The sequence below is a fragment of the Cibotium barometz genome, chromosome 34 (assembly GCF_041138505.1).
Source record: "Cibotium barometz isolate CiBa-2024 chromosome 34, ASM4113850v1, whole genome shotgun sequence".
Taxonomy (NCBI): domain Eukaryota; kingdom Viridiplantae; phylum Streptophyta; class Polypodiopsida; order Cyatheales; family Cibotiaceae; genus Cibotium; species Cibotium barometz.
The window spans coordinates 27,683,788-27,708,369 of NC_141079.1; the positions used below are offsets into that span (position 1 = coordinate 27,683,788).

At 44.6% G+C, this 24,582-nt stretch overlaps 1 protein-coding gene across 3 annotated transcripts in view; it reads right to left on the minus strand.

Moving 5' to 3' along the window:
- The window catches only part of LOC147618859 (nodulin homeobox-like), a 113,178-nt gene extending 88,872 nt beyond the window's left edge, over positions 1-24,306 (minus strand). For all 3 annotated transcript variants that reach the window (XM_086773941.1, XM_086773940.1, XM_086773939.1), the window contains exon 1: positions 23,921-24,306. In XM_086773941.1, coding sequence (XP_086630067.1) covers positions 23,921-23,953 — 33 coding nt within the window. In that variant the 5' untranslated portion in view covers positions 23,954-24,306. The remainder of the gene's footprint in view (positions 1-23,920) is intronic.
- Positions 24,307-24,582: the final 276 nt, after the last annotated feature.

A 24,582-nucleotide genomic window follows, 5' to 3' on the forward strand; every position in this document is an offset into this window, starting at 1 on the left:
GGTTGTTCCTTCAGACTCTCTGAAGGTCTTTCTTCAGCATGCTGGAGTCGGTCCGCCCATCTGGCACTGAAGAGGAGGTGTTGGCATTATCATCTCCAGATTGGGCATATATGTGCATATTTCATGCTGTATCTGGCCAGATTTATGAGGCCATGCATTCATCTTATTTTAGATATTTTTTTGCTATTTTTGTCCTCCGAGAGCGGCCAGCTATGGAGGAAACCACCTTCCCCAACTATGAGGGCTCTCAACATGTGTCAAAAAATTCCTTACCACTTCTATTTTTCTATTGTTCATGTGTGGCATGTGGAGCCTAACATGACATACATGTATGGCTTGTGTAGCCTGACATGGTGTGTCTGTGTGGCATATGGAGCCTGACATGACAATACTGTTGGGGTAAAGGCACTATGCCCACCCTTATAGTGTGTACAAGCCCATAAGTTATATTACATAGTACACTTAGTACTTTTAATGTACTAAGTGCACTATGTGTACTAGTGCAATATACATGCGTGATAGGGGAGTCACACACTCATCTTGATGGGTTGACTTATCCCACAACTCTCTCTCTCTCTCTCTCTCCCTTGTTTCTCTGTGTATGTCTCCCACATGAAAACCTAACCCTAATTAACTCTCCCATTCAACTGGTATCAGAGCTATCTTGATCCTCTTCCTAGAGCCGCCAATTTTTGCTGCCCTGCACTGGAGGTGTGTGAAGCGAAGGCTACAGAGGTGAAACCGGTGGCACTTGCTGTTGGCTAGCTTGGGTGTTGTAGGTGTCAGCTGACAGGCAGCGCAGCAAAGCGCTGCACAGCAGGTAGCAAATCAGTCGAAGGCAACGTTGGTTGCTAGTCGGCTGGCTACTAGGCGTGAGCAAAGCACTCAAACACGGCAACGTTGAGTCGGCGGCAACAAACACGCCTACGAGCGAGTACCCGTAGCGCGAAGGGGAGGCAGGCGAGCGAAGAAGAAAAGCAGCGGCGCACCTGCTGCGCCACGCTGGTGATCAAGCTCTTGTGAGTGAGCATCACACCCTTGGGCAGCCCAGTGGTGCCGGAGGAATACGGCAGAGCCACCACGTCGTCGGCGTCGATCACCACGTCAGGGAAATCCTTCTCGTCCGCTTCCAGCAGGACGGAGACGTGTTCGAATCCTTCTACTGTATTGTCGATAGCGAGAATGCGGATGTGCTGTTCACACTCTTCTGCCAGCTTCACGACATAGGCCGCCTGCGTGACGATGAGGCGGGCCTTGGCGGACTGCACCTGACGATGAATCTCCGCCGGCTTGTAGAGGGGATTGGCGGTGGTAGCCACGGTGCCTCTCATAGCCACGCCCAAGAAGAGCAGCACGAACTCGGAGAGCTACGCACTTACGCTTCTATGTATAGAAGCTCCAACCAGCTGCAGTTCATCTGCACAGATTTTCAGCAGCAACAGCATCAGATTTCTGCAGCAGCACCTCATCAGAGCAAATTCGACGTCTCCCCTTTTCCTGCAAATCAAAAAATTACCTGAGACACTTGTTTCAATTTTTTGGAATTTGCATGTCCAATTTGCAATTGAGCAGGTACAATCATCAATTGAGCAGGTCAGGTGCCAAATTGCTCAAATTTTGAGCAAAATTGGCAAAATTGGGTGACATTGGTCACAATCAAGATCAATTTGCAAGAAATTGGATGTCAAAATTTGGGGCTTTTGATGTAATTGTGCAATTAAGCATTCATACATGCTGTATGATGTGAGAAATCGCACATTTAGGCAAAATTGCAGCAAATTGCAGTGCAAATCAAGGGGCTTTTGTGCAATTGGATTGATTTGCATGCAGGCACTCGCATTTGATGCTTTGGGCAATGTGTTGATGCCTGTCAAGCACTCAATGTGCCTGTAAATCAAGGGGCTTTCATGTATTGGATGTATATGTGGCCAGGGGGAAGCATCGCGAAGACTCTGGATGCCTTCATGTGCGTCAATGTACCATGTATGATCAGCAATTGATCTTAAATCAAGGGGCTTTTCAAGATCGTATGCTTGTTGAGCTTGGCAAAGCAGCAAACAAGACATTTATGCCTTGAATCCTCAGAAATCAGCTTGCAGTCAAGGGGCTTTTGCCCAATTTCTGTTCGGGACTGTTGTATGCAGTGTTCGGGACTGTAAAAGTCTGATTTTCACTCATTTGGACAACCAGGAGAGCATTTATTGCTACTGTACCTGCTGGTACAGATTTGGTACAGCTTTGTACAAGTTTTGGCATGGCTGCACATTGATTTGAGTGAGGAAAAGGTTCATTTTCAGCTGCTGTACTTGCCGGTACAGATTTGGTACATCATTGGTGAGCACTTAGTACTGCTGTACAGTACTTTGGAAGGGCAACAAAGCACATTTAAGGTGCTGTCCTAAATCTGCAGCAACCAGATTTTGGTGATTTCATCACATAAAGTGGGAGTAGAGTTGCATTTGTGCTTCCGCAGTGGGAGATATACTTTGGGAGAACAACTGTGAGCACTTTGTGTGCTTTTGGTGCAGTGTTTGCACATTTTGCAGGGAGTCAGGCATTGACAGGTTGCATATTGCTATGGCAACCACAGGTGAGAGCTCTGCATTGCTTCACATCCAGAAGCTTGAAGGCTCACATAACTATGACATTTGGCAAACCCAATGCTATAATGTGTTGCTCCAGAAGAAGCAGCACAAGCCCATCAAAGAAAGGGGTGTAATACCCGCTTCTCTTACTGCTGAAGAGTGGGAAGATATGGATGAGCTGGCAAGATCTACTATCATGTTGTCTGTGTCAGACTCTTTACTTTTCAGCATTCGTGAAGAGAAGACAGCTTGGGGAATGTGGCAAAGATTGCAGGACTTGTATGCCCAGCAAAGTGCCTCAAGCAAAGTGTATTGGTTGAAGAAACTCATAGGTCTTCAAATTAAGGAAGGGGCGTCTATGGCAGCCCATCTAAATGAGTGTAATGGTATTGTCAGCCAAGTTATAAATCAAAAGTTGGCAATGGACGATGAGTTCAAAGCCACTTTTCTCTTATGCACTTTGCCAGAGAGTTGGGACACATTCAGGACAGCCACTAGCAATTCGAATGCTATGCTGTCATATGCAGATGTTGAGGGTGCTCTTCTTCAAGAAGAGATGAACAGGAAGAACAATTCTGTTGGAAAGTCCAATGCAATGAATGCACGTGGGAGATCCCAGCAAAGGGGAAAAAGCCAAGAACGGGGAAGGAGCAAGTCTCGCTCCAAAAAGGACTTGGAATGCCATTATTGTTGCAAAAAGAGACACATCAAAAAGCAATGCTACAAATGGAAAAATGATCAAAAAGAAAAGGGAAAACGCAAAGACAAAGACAAAGATGAAGCCAAAGACGTAAAGCCAAAGGGCAAAAGTGGAGTCAAGATTGAAGAAATCAATGTGTCACATGCAGGTGACAGTGAGGATGAAGTCCTATTCACGTCTTCACTTGATGCCCATTCACTTCTTACAGGAGATGGTCATGGTATGCACTCATGGATCATTGATTCAGGTGCCTCCTTTCATGTCACAGGTTGCAGAGACTTGTTTGTCAGGTGTACTGCTGGCAATGAAGGAGTAGTTTATTTGGGTGACAACCATGCATGCAAGATTCTTGGCAGAGGTGATGTGAGGCTTGTGTTTTCAGATGGCTCACAGCTTATGCTCCATGATGTCAGGCATGTGCTTGAGATCAAGAAGAACCTGCTTTCTACTGGACAGCTTGATGATGCTGATTATGTTACCACATTTGGTCGTGGAAAGTGCAAAATTAGTAAGGGCTCATTGGTTGTTGCCAGAGGCTCTAAGGTGGACACTCTTTACTTCATGCATGCAGGTGTTTGTCACCATGGTAATGTAAATGCCACCGAACTGCCGGAAATCTCTATGTGGCATAGCCAGTTGGGACACATGAGTGTCAAAGGAATGGAGCAATTGTCTCGTTTGGGTTACTTGCCTTCTCTAAAGTTTTCAAGTTTTCAGTTTTGTGAGCATTGTATATATGGCAGGCAACTCCAGTGCCCCCAGAAGAAAGCTCTTGGACAGAAAGATGCTCAATTAGAGCTTGTGCATACACATGTATGTGAGATGCCTCGGCTTTCTTTGGGAGGGGCAAAATATTTTGTGTCTTTTATTGATGATGCCACACGCAAGGTGTGGATTTATCCTCGTGCATACACATGTATGTGAGATGCCTCAGCTTTCTTTGGGAGGGGCAAAATATTTTGTGCCTTTCATTGATGATGCCACACGCAAGGTGTGGGTTTATCCTCTTCATTTGAAGAGTGATACATTCTCAGTATTTGAGAAGTTTGTTGCTCTTGTTGAGAATCAAACTGGCAAAACACTGAAGGCTTTGCGTTCCGACAATGGTGGAGAGTATATGTCCAAACAGTTTCAGGACTTTTGTAATGCTAAAGGCATCAAGAGGGAGCTCTCTACTCCTTATGATCCTCCACAAAACGGGACAGCAGAGAGGATGAACAGGACCATTCAGGAGAAGGTCCGTTCTATGTTGTCACATGCTGCGTTACCTCATGGTTTTTGGACTGAAGCTGTTATGACAGCCATTCATCTTATAAACAGGTCACCTAACACGAGGCTTGGTGGAAAAGTACCAGAGGAAGTATGGACAGGGAAGCCTCCGTCATACAAGCACTTGAGAGTGTTTGGTTGCATTGCGTACGTGCATATACGCAGGGAAATGCGCACCAAACTTGATCCTAAGTCTCACAAATGCATATTCCTAGGATATGGTGACAGAGGTGAAATGGGGTATAGACTTTAGGATCCCGTGAATAGAAAGATTATACACAGCAATGATGTCATTTTTGACGAAACATGTATGTATAAGGAGCCTGCAAGGCAACAGGAGCCTGGCAGAGTCATCTTTGATGATGATGGACATCATGGACAACAACCAAGGGCTGTAAATCAGCCATTACAGCAGCAAAACCAGCCCTTAAATGGTGCTAAAAATGGTTCAAATGGACAGCCAGAGATGGCAGAAGATATCCCTATGGATATACCACAGTTAGAGGAGATACCGGGCATGATTTTTCAACCTTATGGCATGGAACAGGAGCCACCAATGGGTGATATGCAGGCTGGACAACAACCTGCAAATGATGGTCATTGGGTACGGAGGTCCACAAGACCCTCCAGAGCCCCTGACAGGTTTGTTCCAGGGGTTGACTACTTGATGCTCACTGACTGTGGGGAGCCCTCATGTTATAAGGAGGCTTTACAGAGGGCAAACAAGGCTCTTTGGGAGCGTGCCATGAAGTCAGAGATGGATTCTCTGCACAAAAATGGAACATGGAAGTTGGTGCATTTGCCTACAGGCAAGAAGGTTTTGCCTTGCAAGTGGGTTTACAGGCTCAAAGTTGCAGCCAAGATACAAAGCCAGGTTAGTGGCTAAGGACTTCAAGCAGGAATATGGTGTGGACTTTGATGAGCTCTTCTCTCCAGTGGTCAAAATGACCACACTTAGAGCTGTTTAGCTTTGGTTGCACATGATGATCTGGATTTGATTCAGATGGATGTGAAGACTGCTTTTCTTCACGGTGATCTCCATGAGGAGATATATATGCAACAGCCAGAGGGTTATGCAGTGAATGGAAAGGAGAAGCTTGTATGCAAGCTGAAAAAGAGTCTTTATGGGCTCAAACAAGCACCAAGGGAATGGTATCATAAATTTGATACATTCATGAAATCCCAGAAATTCAGGAGAAGTGACATAGATCACTAAGAAAGCTTTGGATGGCAGTCTATTGATCCTCATCTTGTATGTTGATGATATGTTGATTGCTGGAAAATCTCGTAAAGAGATGGATGCCTTGAAAAAGAGGCTGCATCAAACCTTTGATATGAAGGATTTGGGTGATGCAAATCACATTTTGGGTATGCGGATACTTCGGGACAGAAATCAGCATGTGTTGTATTTGTCTCAGAAGGAATACATTGGCAAAGTTTTGCAGAGGTTCAATATGGATGGGGGGAAGAAGACTAGTACTCCTTTGCCTCCATATGTGAAACTCACTGCTATGGACAGCCCACAGTCGGATAAAGACAGGACTGATATGGCCAAGATTTCGTATGCTTCAGCTTGTGGCAGTCTCATGTATGCCATGGTTGCTACTAGGCCGGACATTGCATTTGCAGTGGGAGTGGTTTCTAGATACATGGCCAACCCTGGCAAGAAGCATTGGGAAGCAGTGAAAGGTGTCATGAGATACCTAAAGGACACATAGGATATGTGCATTTGCTTTGGCAAACAGGATGCATTAGTGCATGGTTACACGGATTCAGATTATGCCGGTCATCCAGATAACCGGAAGTCTACTACCGGTTATGTGTTTAGATTCACAGGAGGTGCTGTGTCATGGATATCCAGGATGCAGAAGTGCACAGCCTTATCTACTACAGAGGCCGAGTATATTGCAACCACAGAGGCTTGCAAGGAGGCATTATGGCTATCTCAGTTAGTGGTTGATTTGGGTTATACAGGGGATATTCCATTGTTGCATTGTGACAGTCAAAGTGCCATCCAGTTGGCAAAGAACCCTGTCTTTCATGCAAAGACGAAGCATGTGGATCTGAAGTATCACTTCATCAGAGAGGTGATAGAGAACAAGCAAATTCAGCTTGTTAAGATTCATACGGATGACAACCCGGCTGATCTGTTGACAAAGAGTTTGCCTCCGGAGCGGTTTGCTCATTGCAGACACTTGATGGGCATTGGATGAGGCCGGTTTCAGCCTTGATATGGCCTTGTATATTATCATGTACATGCTGATTTTTTCTTTTCCTTCATTTAAGGGCACTTTGCCTTTAAGTGGGAGGTTGTTGGGGTAAAGGCACTATGCCCACCCTTATAGTGTGTACAAGCCCATAAGTTATAGTACATAGTACACTTAGTACTTTTAATGTACTAAGTGCACACTGTGTACTAGTGCAATATACATGTGTCATAGGGGAGTCACACACTCATCTTGATGAGTTGACTTATCCCCACAACTCTCTCTCTCTCTCTCTCTCTCCCTTGTTTCTCTGTGTATGTCTCCCACATGAAAACCTAACCCTAATTAACTCTCCCATTCAAGTACATGTATGGCTCGTAGAGCCTGACATGATAGTACATGTGTGGCTTCTAGGGCCTGACATGGTATACATGTGTGGCCATGGAGCCTGACATGATGAAAGTCTCTGGGACTAGCTATCTCGGAGATCTTGTGTATTTATGTTCTGGGAAGGTTCCGGAAGGATCATGAGCCCTGCACATTTTATCGGATACAACTGAGCAGATGGGTGTTTCTTCCAATATAATTGCACTCATGTGTGTGCATGACTTTGATTTTATATTTGGATGACTTGTCTTGTTTGCCTGGACAATGCTTGAGATTTCTGCCTGTGTTGTCCATGGGGCCGGGGACGCCTGAGCACCCTGTGGACCTGTATGTGCACACCTGTTTGGGACTAACAGGTGGTCTACATGTGTTTTGCAAGTGGTAAGTATTCCCAAAAACTCAATTTACAGCTCTATGCTGGTTTTCAGTCTATTGGAAAGTTTCTACAACCATGCATCGCGACTAAAGTTCACCGGATGCATGGGAGAAGCTGGCCGACTCTTTCTGCATGTCCTCCACTGATGGCCGGGGGATTTACAGCTTGAATAGAGGCTGTACAGAGGTTAAAAACAAGGAGGAAGAGCTAGTTGTGGGCTTCTAGACAGTTTTCCTTCCGACCGGAGGTTTGCAGGCTTGTACACAACTGCTGGTCGCTTTCTTCTATGGCTACTGAGGGCTGGTTGACTGCCGAAAACAGCCTTTGGGGGCTGGTCGACTTGCTTTATGAGCTAGACAGGAGGAAGATGATGATGTTGAGTTGTCCCGCGCTAATGTGGGAGTGCTATGGACTGTCCATAGTTGTCCTGCATGTGCTTGATGCCGAGAATGCTCACTTGTACTGAAATTGTCAGCAAATTCAGATATTGTGATGTTTTTCTTGTTTTCATATTGTATTGGAAGAAATAGGTGCAGCCAGGGGTGAACCCTGGGCACCCGCAAAGTTGTATTGGAAGCAGACTCCTTTTTGGTAATCTAACCATAAAGGGGGGGGGTCAGCCCATGTTCTGGCCCCTAGTGTGGTGTACTGTGCAGCTTTGTCATCTTGGTTTATCTGGTATGCATGTGTATTTTCAGATTTCATGATTGATTAGATTTTCTGTATTCAGTTGCCCCTTCCATTTACAATGGTATCAGAGCTTGGCTTTCTACACAGTTGTGCCTAATATGATGCTGGATATGGCTGTAAGGAGTCATTATCCGTGAGAGAAGGTTGGGATTCTGAGGTAGCCCTCGTCTTATTGTCGCGCCTCGAAAGAGGTTACTTTTGATTTAAGCGGCAGTGAGCATGCGGAAAGACTTTGTGGCCCTCCTGTCTGCGTAGGGGCACTGTTGCACCCTTGCAGTCTATTCGGTATCATACTTGGGAAACTTGTAGAGAGCGATTCCGGGACACAGAAAATTCTTTTCTTTCTGAAAAGCTGAAAGATACATTATGGCCAGCCAGTCTGATCATTCTGTGGAGGACTCTATCACCCGTATTCGCCGCATGCGGGAAGAAGATAGAGACAGGGATCGTGTTGGGGCTTTGGCGGGTAACGATCCACCGTTATCTGCCAAGGCTGAGGATCAGTAGGATATTGATGCCTTGATGAATGAGCTTGAAGAGCTCCGTGCTTTGCAAAGAGATCCTAATGTACAGAGGGTCATAGAATCAAAGTCTCATGTCAAGGCTGATGTGGTCACTCTTGATGCAATTGCCCAACAAATTGGAATCAACAAACCTCGAGAGTTGGCTGTTGCTTATCTAAAAAGCTGTGGCGAAGTTGTTTTCGATGATGAGGGCAAGTGGGTCTTCACACGACAGCCTCACAAGCTATCCCGTGAAGGGAATTCCGATGATGTTGTGAGAGGGCATGCAAGCCGCACCAGTGATGTGAGAGGGCATGCAAACCGCACCAGTGATGTAACAGGCCATGCAGTCCGAGCAAGTGATGTAAGTGGGCATGCAGCCCGAGCAAGTGTTTTGAGGGGGCTTGCAACCCATGCAATAGATTTGAGGGGGCATGCAGCCCGAGGAGATGATGTACATCAACATGCAGCTCGTGGGAATGATGAGGGGTTTTCAGCCCATTTGAGAGATACAGAAGATCTTCATGCATTGTCGGTGGTATCTCCACCTTCTAGGTATGCTCCTGCTCCTAAAGTTCCATCCAAAGTGGAGGGTGTTACGCGGGAAATCAACCCTAGATCTCGGCATCGTCGCCAACATAGGCATGACGAGGAGGATGATGTATTAGAGCGTTGGGATGCCCGTCATGGCAAGAAGGCCAAAGAGTTCAAATCAAGGGACAAGGACATTAAATTCGAGAGCTATAATGGAAAGTTGGATACTACCATGGCACTTGCTTTCTTAAGGCAATTTGAAATAGCCTTTTGCAATGAGGAATTTACCGAGAAATCTATGCTCAGGCATGTGGGCATGCATCTTAAAGAGACTGCAAGTGATTGGTGGATGGCAAAGCTTTTGGATAGGACAGCTACCCGTACATGGAGTGCTTTCAAAGAGCAATTTTATGATCAGTTCCTTCCTCCTCACTTTGAGAAGGATGTACAAAAGGAATGGGATTGGCTAACAAAGGATGAAGGCGAATCCGTTTCTTCTTATGTTTCAAAGTTTTGGCAGATTCTTCTCAAGGTCACACCTTTCATGACAATTAGTGAGGACGAGAAGAAAAGAAAGTTTGAGCACAGGAGTGCAACGAATCATTCAAAAGAGCCTTGCAGTGTACCCCCACAACACTTTACAGTAGCTCAATACTTAGCAACTATTTTTGAGGAGTTGCATGGCAAGGGAGCATCAAAAAGACAAGATTTCAGCTCATACAAGGGAAGATTCAAAGCTGGAAATGAGCAGAAAAAGGGTGGACAGCCACCTAAGTTTATGTCTCATGAGTCCAAGGATGCAAAAGGAGACTCAGAAAAGAAACCGGGGGGTAAAAAGGATGATCCTAAGCTGTCCAAACAGTATATCTTTGATTGCATGAGAGAGGGGAAGTGTTTCTCATGTGGGAGCAAAGATCACATGAAAGCTCAATGCCCCCAGAATCTCAAAAAGAATAATGTGTAGGATGCCAAACCAAGTGTAAATGTTATACCCGATGTTCAGGGTAACACTGCACATGAACCAAAGAGCAGGATTTTATGTAAAGCTTGGGGCAAGTTAAAGGACCAAACAGCTTTATTCTTTTTTGATAATGCCTCAACAGATAACTTCATATCCATATAGATGGCTGCTGCTCTTGGGTTAAAGCCTGAGGAATTGGGCATGGACTTTCATGCAGATGCTGCCTTTGAGGGCAAGGAAGTTTAGGTCACTCCCATCATTGGGAAGCTTCGCATCCAGATTCAGGGATATTTGGATCATGAAGACTTCCTCATGGCACCACTTACAGGATGTGATGTGTTACTTGGGATGCCTTGGCATTACCGTTTGGATCCCAAGATTTTGCACAAAGAAAAGAGAGTTCTGTTTACTCATAGGGGTAGGAAAGTTTGTATTGATGCGGGTACTACTGGGAGTACCATACCTGTTGTAAGCCATATATCTATTTCAAAGGCAATAAAGAAATCAGCTTGTTCTTACTTGGTCTTTGTACGTGATAATGTTGAGCATGATGCTGTAGCTCCCATAGATCAAGATAAGATTGATTTCTTAAGTGAATATGCTGATTGTTTTGCCGATTCATTTCCAAGACAGTTATCTCCAGAGAGACCAGAGGATCATTGTATTGACATAATCCCTGGGAGTTCTCCTCCTAACCGACCTCCTTATAAAGTGAGTGCTGCACACAACAAGAGGAAATCATGAGTCAAGTAAATGATTTACTTGAGAAGGGGTTGATAAGGCCAAGTTCTTCACCTTATTGTTCTCCAGTTTTACTTGTGCAGAAAAAGGATGGGACATACAGGATGTGTGTTGATTATAGGGCCCTTAACAAGATTACAATCAAGAACAGGTTTCCGATTCCCGAATCGATGATATTCTTGATAAACTTGAGGGAGCTGCTTGTTTCAGTCGCATTGATCTTAAGAGTGGTTACCATCAAATTCGAGTGGTATCTCGAGATGTGCACAAAAGGGCTTTTGAACATCATTTGGATTATATGAGTATTTGGTTGTGCCATTTGGACTTACGAATGCTCCCGCCACTTTCAATAGAATGATGGACAGAATTTTTAGACCTCACCGCAAGCTCACAGGAACTTTCTTTGATGATATCATCATTTTCTCAAAGAGTGAGACTAAACATAAAGAGCATCTTGCCATTGTTTTTGAAGAGCTAAGGAAACATAAGCTTTTCATCAACGAAGAATGAATTCTTCTTGTCAGAAATTCACTATTTAGGGCATATTGTTTCCAAGGATGGAGTACGCATGGATCCCGCAAAGATTCAAGCAATCAAGGATTGGCCAGAACTACAGAATGTGCATCAAGTTGGGAGCTTTATTAGTTTATGCTCGTACTAACGTCGATTCATTTGACACTTTGCTTTCTTAGCTTCACCGTTACATGATCTGATCTAACGAAGAAGAAAGTAGCATTCCGTTGGTCGGAACCCAAAAAGACAGCTTTTCAGAAGTTAAAGGATGCCATCATATCAGAGCTAGTTCTTATTATTCCAGATTTGCATAGGCCTTTTGTGGTCGAGTGTGATGCATGTAGAGATTGCTTGGGAGCTGTTTTGAACCAAGAGAGACATGCAGTGGCTTTTGATGACCGGGTTCTGAGCAATAGCTATACAGCTCTGGTTATCGCACACTGGATGAATGTGGGTTCCTTCCATGGAAACCCAATCTCACCAAGTAACCTCCGAAGCCACACAACCTCGCAAGCAACACCACAAGCAACCCAGTACTCTGCCTCTATAGACGACAAGGCAATAGTTGGCTACCTCTTGCTGCTCCATGAAATAGCTCCTGAGCCAAGGGTAAATCCGTAGCCTGATGTAGATCTCCTCGTGACTAGATCTCCTCCCAATCTGAGTCACTCCAACCTTGGAGTCGGACTCCATCCGTCGTTCCCTCTCTAGTGTCATAGAAGAGTCCATTTTCATACCCTGCAAATACCGCAAGATCCGCAATCCTACGTCCCAATGAGTCTTCAAACGCATCTGCATGAATGAGCTCAACAGCCACACTGGAAAGCTCAAGTCCAATCTGGTGTTCAGCAACCAAATCAATGAACCAACAAGCTTCCGATATATAGAGACATCAACTTGCTCATTCACTATAAGTTTGGTGTTCAGGTCCATCGGTGAAGTAATAGGCTAGTAGTTCTCCATCCCAAAGGTCTCCAGCAACTCATGAAGATACCGCTGCTGAGAAACAAAGAACCCCCTCTGGGTATACCAAATCTCCAATCCCAAGAAGAAATGAAGTAAGCATAAGTCGATCATCTCAAACTCCTTTGACAAGGCAGCCTTCGTCACTGCTTTGTGCTCCACATGACCGCTAGTGAGAATGAGATCACAAAAAGGATAATCAACGTGACCAAACCGCGTTCCCGAAAGAGATGCAAGTTAGGATCTGCAACTATTCTCTAAAAACCTGTCCGTAGAAAGAAGGAATCAATCTTCTGATTCCAAGCCTTGGGAGCCTGTTTAAGACCATACAAGGCCTTTCGCAACCTGTAAACCATCCCCTTTGATCCCGGGACCTCAAAGCCTAGAGCCCGCTCAACATACATCTCCTCCCGCAAGTCACCATCTGCCACTTGCATGGCTTTCCTACAAATCCCCTGAGAAAGAGCTTCCTCAACTGCAGTAGGCTCTTTGTCCCAAATGATACGAGACATCAAAGCATAGTTCACCTGTAAAGGTTCCTTTGCCTGCCGAAAGCAAGAACTGGAATGTCCTTGCCTACTGCTACCAACATCTGGTAAGCCATCCACCATCTGGTCCCAAAAAGCCTACCGCCGCAGCGTATCCACATTCAAGTCATCATGACGAAACTGCCACAAATCACCTAACTGAGAACCTGTAAGAGAGAGTGCTAAGAGTTTGTAGATTCCAATTCTCCACTCCGCCTGCCCATACAACCTGGCCTGTTGCTTTGTCCCGTAGAGCAACAAAATGCTCATCAAATTCCACCCGTATGCTAGTCTTGCAAACCTCATGCACTGACAACAAATGAAAACCAAGGGATGGGACATAAAGAACCTGGGAGAAATGCTTCCCCCCTTTGCCATAAGGAACGATCCCTAACCTGCCCTCACTGTGAATAGGGATAATGGACTTGTCACCAATCAAGATGTGACTTGCGTGCCTTCTAAGATCCTGTAATAACTCTCGGGAAGGAGTCATGTGCCTGGAAGCACCACTATCTAGAATCCATTCCCTAGCGGTGAGTCCAACCGCCTCCCTGCTTGAAGAAGATGAAGCATCTGTGTCCATAATCTCCAAGTGCACAAAAGTTGGAATCTTCAAAGTTACTGCTCAGGAATCTGCACCCTTCTCAGTTCTCCGCTTAGGACATTTCCTCCAATAGTGGCCTGTCTCGCCACAATTGTTACAGGTCCTTTCTGAAGACAAAACAGGGTTAGGGTTAGGGTTTACAGAAAGCAAACAGGCGTGGAAACCAAGGTGAAGGAGTGAACACGACTGCTGTACTCTTCAATGATAGATAAAAATCAAGTACAAGCCACATGATAGTGACCCCTAAAGGATAAGTGTTCACATGTCCGGCCATAAATGTGCCGGGTGGACCAAAACACTTATAAACTGCATATAAGTGAAACTGAACTAAACTGGGGGAAAAAACCTCCACTAACTGAAGTAAAAAGTGCCCCAGTAACCTACTGATGATCACTAGCACTCCTCTGGGTGCATACACAGCATAAAACCCAACAAACCCCCCTGGAGTGATATGTGATCACTGTACATCATCCACCAAAAGGAAACAAATTCAAAGCATTGCGGAATGCTTCAAATTTCGGACGTGGTAATGCCTTGGTGAAGATGTCTGCCACATTCTGATCTGTAGGACAATAGATCAGACTGATATCTCCTGCCTGGAGTCTCTCCCGAACAAAATGATAGTGAATCTCAATGTGTTTCATGCGAGCATGAAACACAGGATTCCTGGCCACAGCAATGGCACTCTGACTATCAGTATAGATAGGTGTAGGCTCCTCCACTGAAATATCCATATCAGTCATAAGACGACGCAGCCAAACACACTCAACAGTAGTAGTGTAGGCTGCTCTGTACTCTGCCTCACAAGATGAAGTGGCCACTGTGGTTTGTTTCTTGCTTAGCCAAGAAATGCATGAAGTGCCAAGGAAGAAACAATTCCCACTAGTGGAATGTCTGGTATCAAAATCACCAGCCCAATCTGAATCACTGTAAGCGTGTAACTGCATGTCACCCCCCTCAGGATAAAGCAAACCAAGAGACGAGGTACCCTGCAAATAACGGAATACACGCTTCACAGCTTGCCAATGTGACAACCGTGGGCTGTGCATGAATCTGCTCAACTGAGAGACTGCATACTGAATATCTGGCCTTGTATTAGACAAGTAAATGAGGCACCCAACAGCCTGAGCATATGTAGTGGCATCAAAGGAAACACTGTCATCTTGTAGTGACAGTTTCATCCCAGGCTCCATAGGAGTACTAATAGGCTTGCAATCCTGAAATTTAAACTTCTCCAGAAGTTTAGCAACATAACGTGATTGCAACAACCCAATGCCTCTGTTATCCTGCACAAACTGTATGCCCAAATAGTAATGTACAAGGCCCAAGTCAGACATGTCAAATGTCTGTTGCAGTATCTCCTTAAAAGCTGCAATTTTGTCATCATTTGATCCCATGAGCAAGAGATCATCCACATAAAGACTGATGACCAGCAAATCTGTCTCTTCTTTCTTCACATACAAAGTGGTCTCTGATGGACTGTTCACAAATCCCTGAGTGAGTAGAAAAGCATCTATTTTTGCATACCAAGCTCGTGGAGCTTGTTTCAAACCATACAAGGCCTTTTTCAGCCTGCATACTTTCCCCTCATGACCATGTTCTGCAAATCCCATGGGCTGAAATACATATACTTCCTCCTCGAGGTCCCCATGTAGGAATGCAGTCTTTATGTCCAACTGGTGAACAACCCAACCACGATGTGCAGCCAATGCAATGACACACCTAAGTGTCGACATACGGGATGTAGGAGCAAATGTCTCCTCATAATCAATGCCCTTTTTCTGTGCATAGCCCTTTGCAACTAGACGGGCTTTGTACCTGTCAATGGATCCATCTGCATGTCTTTTCAACTTATAGACCCATTTAGTACCAATGGCTTTCTTGCCTTTGGGCAGATCAACCAAATCCCATGTTTGATTCTTTTTAATAGAATCAATCTCATTCTGCATGGCTTTGTTCCAATGCACATTATCTCGTGCATCCACAAATGAATCAGGCTCATCATCATCCTGTAAACTGGCTGCCATAACCAGATTCAAATCCATGATGTGTGCATGCTCATTGGTCCTTGTCTCCCTACGAGTACGACCAGCAAGAGGACCTTCTAAATGGCTGTCCTGTAATGTCCTCAAATACCATCTAGGTATATGTCTAACCTGTGGTGCCTGCTGTCCCATATTTGGTTCAGCTTCTGGCTGATTTGGCTGCTGAATTTCTGCACCACCTACATCATTTGCTGGCTGTCCAGTACCCTCATAAGTTGGATCACCAACTGTGGAATGAAACTCCATGGGTAGTAGACCTTCAAACACATCATTTTCAGCCTGATTTGCCTCATAACCAGCCATGGATAATTCTGATTTTTCATCGAAAATCACATCCCGACTGATGAATATCTTCCTGGATAGTGGGTCATATAACCTGTAGCCCTTGCTCTCACGGCTATACCCAACAAAAATGCATTTTGTGGCTTTATCATCAAGCTTCCTCCTTAACTCTTTGGGTATGTGTGCATAAGCAAGACACCCAAAGATACGAAAATGCGATACAGAAGGCTTGCGGCCATGCCAAGCCTCAAAAGGAGTAATAGAAACCAATGCCTTTGTGGGACATCAATTTAAAATATGACAAGCACACATTACTGCTTCCACCCAAAAGATATGTGGTAGTCTTTTTGCCTTTAGCATACATCTGGCCATCTCCATGAGTGACCGATTTTTCCTTTCTGCAACCCCATTCTGCTGTGGAGTGTAAGGAGTAGTATATTGATGTTTTATACCTCTACTCCCAAGAAAGGAATTCAGCACATGTGACATATATTCCCCCCCTCGGTCAGAACGGAGAGTCTTCACCTTGCATCCTGACTCTGTCTCAGCAAGTGCTACAAAGGCCAAAAATGCATCATATACCTGTGATTTCTGTGTCAAAGGATAGACCCAGCATATACGAGAGAAGTCATCAATAAATGTTGCAAAATAAAAGCAACCACCTAATGACTTTGTCTGCATGGGACCACAAAGATCACTGTGTATAAGTTGCAACTTTGCAGTTGCTCTTAGAGCCTGATCACGTGGGAAGGAAAACCTGTGCATTTTTCCCAAAATACATCCTTCACAAATGTGATCTGGAGGCTTCTCCATGAGAGGTAGATCTGTAAACATATTATGTCGCTGCATAAGCATAAGACTACCAAAATTTACATGCCCCATGCGAGCATGCCATAACTCCGCATCAACCATAGCTGGAGTAAGAGTGAATGCATGATAAGCAGTCTGATCCACTGGCTGAAATGCATCCAACTCATAAAGTCCATGACATAATGTACCAGTAAGCATCAAGGTCAAGGCATTTGCTTTGTCTCTGACCATGCATTTATCATCATCAAAGTGGACTTGCATTCCACAATGTGCTAAAGAAGAAATGGACAACAAATTCTTCTTTATCCCTGGTACATATAAAGCATCTGTAAGGCGGAGAATGGAGCCATCAATGGCTGTAAGCTGAATCTCCCCAATGCCACACACTGGATATAAAGCATTGTTGGCACACTGAACAGTTTTGCCAACAGGGGCAGGGCCAACATGACTAAACAAATCCCTGCGAGATGTGATATGCTTTGAGGCACCACTATCAAAATACCAAGTACATGCATGCTCTGTCAAACTGAGTGCCTGTGAAGACCAAGAGGCATCATAGCTGCATGTAAAAAAACAGTAATCCCTGTCCTCAACAAAAGAAGCAGTCTCTGGAGGAGCTTTAGGAGTATCATTAACAGACATCCCAGCTTCCTTTGCCTTCTCTTTGGCAATCCTCTTCCTACATTCCGTGATGTAGTGACCTGGTTTCTTACAGTAATGACATTTGCCCTTCTTCTTGGGCTGTCCATCACCTTTCTTGGTATCCTGTGAAGAACCACCATCACCTGAATTTTGATTTGCACTCTTTGGCTGAGATTTCCCTTTCCCCTTTTGACCTGTAGTAAATGCTTGTTCAGCATTTGTGTTCATATTCATATTCTTCCTCATTTGCTCCTCTTGTAGTAAGAGAGCAACAAGTTCCTGATACTTGAGGGGTTCAACAGCATTCCTCATGCTGAGGTTCAAAGAGGTATGGAAAGCCAAGTAAGATCTTGGCAAAGAGTGCAAGATGGTGGACACAAGCTGTGTCTCAGGAATAATCTCATCCACATTGATGAGTTGCTCTCTCAAATCCTGCAGCTTGTTTAAGTGGCTAGACATATCATCTCCTTCATTCATTTTCTGATTTTCCAGCTCTCTTTTCAAAAATGAGATCCTAGCCTCATTACGAGCAGCATACATTTGCTCCAAAGTCACCCATGCATTCTGTGAAGAGCCAGCTGAACGAATATGAGGTATAATGGACCTCTGAACTGACAATGCAATGAGTGACAAAGCTTGTGCATCCCTGGCATCCCATGTCTTTTGAGCATTTGTTCTCTGAACAGGCAATGGCTGTCCTGGAGCCTGTACCTGTTGTCCTCGTCCACGAGCACCCCCTTGGGGAGGAGTCTCTGGAGCCAATGGACCTGGACGTGGTTCATCACCACTAACAAAATCCCAAAGACCTTTTGCCACAAGCACATTTTTCAGCATAAAACTCCATAAGGAGTAGTTCGTGCCATCCAATTTGTCTTCCTTAGACAAATATGTGAATACATCACTTTGCTGTTGATTTGCCATTATGCTTTACGCACAAAGTTGTACCTGTTTACCAAAAAACCCAATAGCAAAAAAACCTGATAACAACTGTACTCCACTGAATACAGTTCACCCAAATCTGCCTGCACTCTCAATCCTCTGAATGTGCAGCTCAATGCACCAATGACTGAGTAGAGCAGCAAATGGCGTACACAATGCCAAAATGCCCCAAAAATGCCCAAATTTGCTGCACCCAAACTGTGCAAAAAACCTGTATATTTTCTTGCTAGAAAATCTGCCTGTTGTGCCTGTATATTTTCACAGAGAAAATTAAAAATGCCCAAAAATTGAATTTTAATGCTTACCACCGAATGACTGTGTAGGTTGTGTTTTTTTTCTGCAGGTACAGTCCCCAAATACACAGCACTGAATGCTGCACTGAAAGTACACAGTGCACGTTTCTCTGTGCAGGTGACAAATAGCGCTCAATGTACAGAAGTCGAAGACGGCGCTTGACTGATGCAATACCCGTCTGAAGGCGACCACTTTACTGTGCAGGTACAGTCAGCGCTAAAGGCGTATGACTGCGCAGGTGACTTTAAGCGCTGTCGGTGGCTGGTACACGTACGCTGAAGTTGTAGGCGACGTCTTATAGGTGGCGCACAGGTACACGGGTTGATTAGCGCTGACTGGGGCTGCAGGCGGCGCTTGCAGGTGGCGCACAGGTACTTGGGCTGAAGGCGACGTGAAGGCTAAGTGTCGTGACTGTAGGCGGCGTACTGTAGTACCCGGCTGAAGGCGACCAGATACGGGCAGCAGGCGCAGTGGTTAACTGACGGCGCACAGGTGAAGGTGACTTCGATTGACTGTACGGGCTGGTACAGCTGTACGAGCTGCAGCAACACAGAGCTTCAATGCTCTGCTGAAGGCGGCGCAAGATGTGTACGGGCAGGTAGTGTAGAGCTTCAAAGCTCTGATACCATTTGAAGACAAAACAGGGTTAGGGTTAGGGTTTACAGAAAGCAAACAGGCGTGGAAACCAAGGTGAAGGAGTGAACACGACTGCTGTACTCTTCAATGATAGATAAAAATCAAGTACAAGCCACATGATAGTGACCCCTAAAGGATAAGTGTTCACATGTCAGGCCATAAATGTGCCAGGTGGACCAAAACACTTATAAACTGCATATAAGTGAAACTGAACTAAACTGGGGGAAAAAACCTCCACTAACTGAAGTAAAAAGTGCCCCAGTAACCTACTGATGATCACTAGCACTCCTCTGGGTGCATACACAGCATAAAACCCAACACTTTCTGCTTGCAAGGCATCACAATCCAAGTCGGGCTCCTATGATGAAGACTTCTCTTTGCCCTTACTGCGGCCTTTCAACTGCGAGCCAGTCAAGGCAGCAAAACCTCCACCCTGTGGAGGATTCGTAAAACACTCTTCCTGGTCCAAGACCATAGGCACAAGCTCCTCTCATGTGATGGTGCTGAGCCTGCCATTGTTGGTGACCAAAGAGGAGTAAAAAGCTGAATATTGAGAGATCAGATGAGACAGCAAAGTGATGGCCATGTCCTCTGAAGATATCTCCTTCCCAGCCTGAAGAGCCTGAAGAGCCTGCAGCTTGTTGATGTGCTCCCGCATCGTCGAAGACTTTGCAGGATTCATCACCCGCATCTGCACTTCCAAGGAAATCTGCTTCATGGGTGATACCTGTTATACAGAGAAGCCAAATGCTGCCAAATCTCTCTGGCTAGTGTCATATGTTTGATATGATTAATCACCTGTGGTGTCCAATTAAGGAAGATGAAAGAACGCACACGAGCATTGACACGATCCCACAACTGTGCTTGAGCCTTCTGTTCTTTCCGAGTAGAGGGTATAAGCTCCCCGTCTTCCAACCATGGTTGTTAGAGGCGTCAGAGGCGTTCGATACGAGGCAAGTATGGTACGCGCCTCGAAAGACTCGTATTTTGGGCGTCTGTTTTATATATATATATATATATATATATATATATATATATATATATATATATATATATATATATATATATAACGTCTCTAAAAAATACGAGTCTTTCGAGGCGCGTACCATACTTGCCTCGTATATATATATATATATATATATATATATATATATATATATATATATATATATATATATATATATATATATATATATATATATATATATTGAAAGATAGATAGATATATAGTGAAAGTTAAAGGAGAGAAAGAGAGAGACTAGAGTGTTGAGGGAGGGAGAGAGGGTGTGTATGAGAGAGGGAGAGAGAGTGTGTGTGTGAAAGAAAGAAACCTGTATTAAACGTCTGCAAAAGGCCAAAATGACCTATGAGACCAAAAGAGTCCATCCTCATCATCAGGATACATCATCAAGATTCAAGGGTACAAAGTAAAATGAAATGAACCGGTAGAGTATAGAGATAGCTCCAAAAGTGGGTATAAAAAACATCATCATCCTAGTGTGTTTGAACTTTGAACTTTGAACTTTGGGTCTTGAGAAAGGCTTAAGGGAGGGAGGGAAAGAATGTATGAGAGAGGGAGAGAGAGTGTGTGTGAGAGGGGCTACCTTGGGCCCTTAAAGCCCCCGTCTAAAGACTCAAACCAACAAAAAATAATAATAATAATAATAATAAATTTGTGGACGCCTCGATTAGGCAGTCGTACGCCTCAAGCTGTTAGAGACGCGCCTCGTAATAACTATGCTTCCAACTCTGGCCGTGGAACACCAACCACAATGAAATCAACCAAGTCATAAGACTCCAAGACAGACTCCATCATTACCTTCCATATGCCGTAGTTGGTCCCGTCCAATTGTCGATCCACCGGGAATGTGGGGAGAGTAGGGATCTTCACGTGCTTCTCGGCCATCTCAAGCAAATCTACCATCTCAAGGGTTCACAAGGTCTTGTGAAGATAGGGTGGGTGGGAAAATAAATGAAGAAGAGGTTGTAAATAATATGCAAGGTGGCTATCCAACCGTGATGGCCGCCTTCTACCCGATGTCCAAGTCCCGAACAGCCCAAGAAATGTCCAATCAGCACCACAAATCAGCAAACCCTCAAGCTCCCACTGTCTCCAAGCTTCAAGCCACCGAGGGCTCTGATACCATGTCGAAATGCACAACGAAAAAATAAGACAAGTGTTGTAAAGAACAAAACGCAGAAGTGTAGAGAGAGAGAAGTTGTATAAACTCTGCTATATACACATGAAACCGATACAAAAGAGTGTGGGGGGCAAGGGTGGTATTTATACCACCCTACAGAGCTGGTCGGCTAGATCAAAAACAGCCTCCCACGAACCAGAAAAAAATAGGAAAAACATGAAAAAAATGGAGAAAAATGAGAAAAGCTCTTGGGCGGGCACACCCACAACAAAGGCCCTCACCGAGCAATATGTAAAGACAAGAGATGACTGCTAATGGTGAAAACACTTTGTATCAAGAAACTGATCTCTCTTTTGATGAATAGAACATAGTAAGTCGCCCTAACAAAGAGGATCTTCAGCCATATCAAACGTACTCTGCATTATAGAATGTTTCATGGTTGTTGGTAATTGAAGCCGAGAGTACCTATATAGTTGTGCATGATGGTGTTTGCAGGCTTTTCAAGGACTAGGGCCAGACTTGAGGAGCCCTACACAGGTATGTGCTATTCCAAGGTAGAATTCCAGGAGATTTAATTGCCTTATCCATAACTTCTCTACATTATAGACATTGTTTTGCCAAGGAATTATTATGCATGGCAAGTGTAGAATTCATGCGCTTCACATTGGATGTCGACCCAAGCACTTGTCTTAGTGAATAGGGTAGTCAGTTGTCTCTTTGCCTTATGCAATCTACAAACCCAACGTTGTAAATAAGTGTTTGGGCCATGTGTTAAATGACGTGTTGTTTGATGTATCATGATCCCCACACGTGTGTTTCTCAGCACGTGCCAAGATATTGGGTGGAGGATCTACACTCCCTTGACATACGAACAGATGAAGTAAGGGCCAATGCGCGGCAAATCCAAGAAAAAAACACGCGAGAATTTTATTTAAAAAACAGATCAAAAGGCAACCTTGCAAGCGATTGTGAGGAGGGGAAAAGTAATTTGAAGCATAAGCTGGAAAAAAAATGGTGGGAAAAAAAAGGGTGGAAATTAACCTTGGAGAGATTGGTAGTGCTCCTGTGGTTCATGGCTCCTTCTATTGTTGATTAGCAGGACTCTGTTGATCAACATAGAGGACATACTTGAGAAACCCTAGCAAGGTTTAAATAGACCTAACACCAAACTCTATCGCGTGACCACGATAGATTGTGCCTCGCAGCTCACCACCCCACCGTAGGTTTAGCACCTTGAACCACCCCCGAGCCTAAGGTTATTTATAAGCTTCTAGCCATTATTAGCCCCTAGTCATTATTGCTAGCTCGTGGCTATTATGTCCAATCCCACAGCCAATCTAAACCTCCTCTTGCTAGCGCCCTTAGCCTGTGTGAACCCTCCAAGTTCCCATGCCCTTGACTAAGCCTTATCCCTACTTTTGGGTTAACCCTAACCCTAATCTTGGGTTGTTCCACGTGTTCCCCCCCTAGGCCGGTCGGGACGTAGCAATCAAGGCATCGGAACAAGGATGGAACCATCGCTTCTTTGAGTGACTGCGAGGTCGCTTGGCATTGCAGCCTCCTGTATGGCTTCGCACCCCCCCCCCCCCAGGCGCCGGTGGGCCGGTGGTATGAGGTAGTCTCCCTCCGAGAGCAGCCAGCTGTGGAGGGAACCACCTTCCCCAACTATTCTCTTCACCTCTATTGAGGGCTCTTAGCATGTACATTTAGCCTCTGGCTACTTGATTTTTAACTAATGTAAGGATCTTTTTTCCTGGAAAAAAAAAGGTACAAAGCTCTCAGCTTATACCATGTGGAAACACTTTGTATCAAGAAATTGATCTATCTTTTGATCAATACAACATAGTAATATCAAAGTAAGTAAATTTATGGCTCGCCCTAAGGCAGTCTATTGACAACATAGAGGATCTTGAGCCATATCAAACGTACTCTTCATTATAGAATGTTTCATGGGCATGCCTCTCGGCTTCAATTACCAGCAACCCCTTGAATTGGTCTACACCTATATAGTTGTGCATGATGGCTTTTCAGGGACTAGGGCCAGACTTCAAGAGCCCTACACCCTACACGACCCTATCCACTAAGACAAGTGCTTGGGTCGACATCCAACGTGAAACACATGAATTCTGCACTTGCCATGCATAATAATTCCCTGGCAAAACAATGTCTGTAATGTTGAGAAGCTATGGATAGAGCAATTAAATCTCCTGGAATCCTATCTTCGAATAGCACATACCAGCCAGTTGTCTCTTTGCCTTACGCAATCTACAAACCCAACGTTGTAAATAAGTGTTTGGGCCATGCGTTAAATGACGTGTTGTTTGATGCGTCATGCTCCCCACACGAGTGTTTCTCAGCACGTGCCAAGATATTGGGTGGAGGATCTACACTCCCTTGACGTACGAACACATGACGTAAGGGCAAATGCGCGGCAAATCCATGAAAAATGGAGCGAAATTTTCAAAAAAACAGATCAAAAGGCAACCTTGCAAGCGATTGTGAGGAGGAGAAAAATAATTTGAAGCATAAGCTGGAAAAAAAATGGTGGGAAAAAAAAGGGTGGAAATTAACCTTGGAGAGAGTGGTAGCGCGCCTGTGGTTCATGGCTCCTTCTGCTGTTGATTAGCAGGGCTCTGTGTTGTTCGTCTTGCTTGAGATGGTAGAGATGGCGATGGCGATGGCGATGGCGATGGCGATGGCGATGGCGATGGCGATGGCGATGATAAGCTCTGTGACGATGAGCCGTCACTTACCTCCTGGTTGAAGAATGAGAGATGGACAAGGGCAGAGGGTTTCACAGTGTATCCATCGCAATGGTGATGGTGCCTGTAGCGAGTGCTAGCAACAAGATGACGATGGTCATGGCTTTCCTTAGAGGAAGGAGCTTTTCCACTCAACCCGAAGAAAAATTATGAAGCAGGTGCCAACCACGAACACCTTTTCATAAGGTTATTACCTTAGTACATATTCTCTTGAAATCTAGAACGTAAATAACGGTGCAATTAAATAATTTTTTTATACACACAAAAAAGTAAGGTTCCTGTAGTAATCAAATATGGTTCTCTCTCTCTCTCTCTCTCTCTCTCTCAAAGAGAGAAAAGACCATGCATTACAAGCTAGCACTTGTTGAGGGCTTGGATGCTCTTATGCTAAAAAAAGAGATGCTATAAAACATTTGTAAAATGCTATGCATTATTTTTAAATTAAACTTATCGTAGAGAGAAGAACATTTG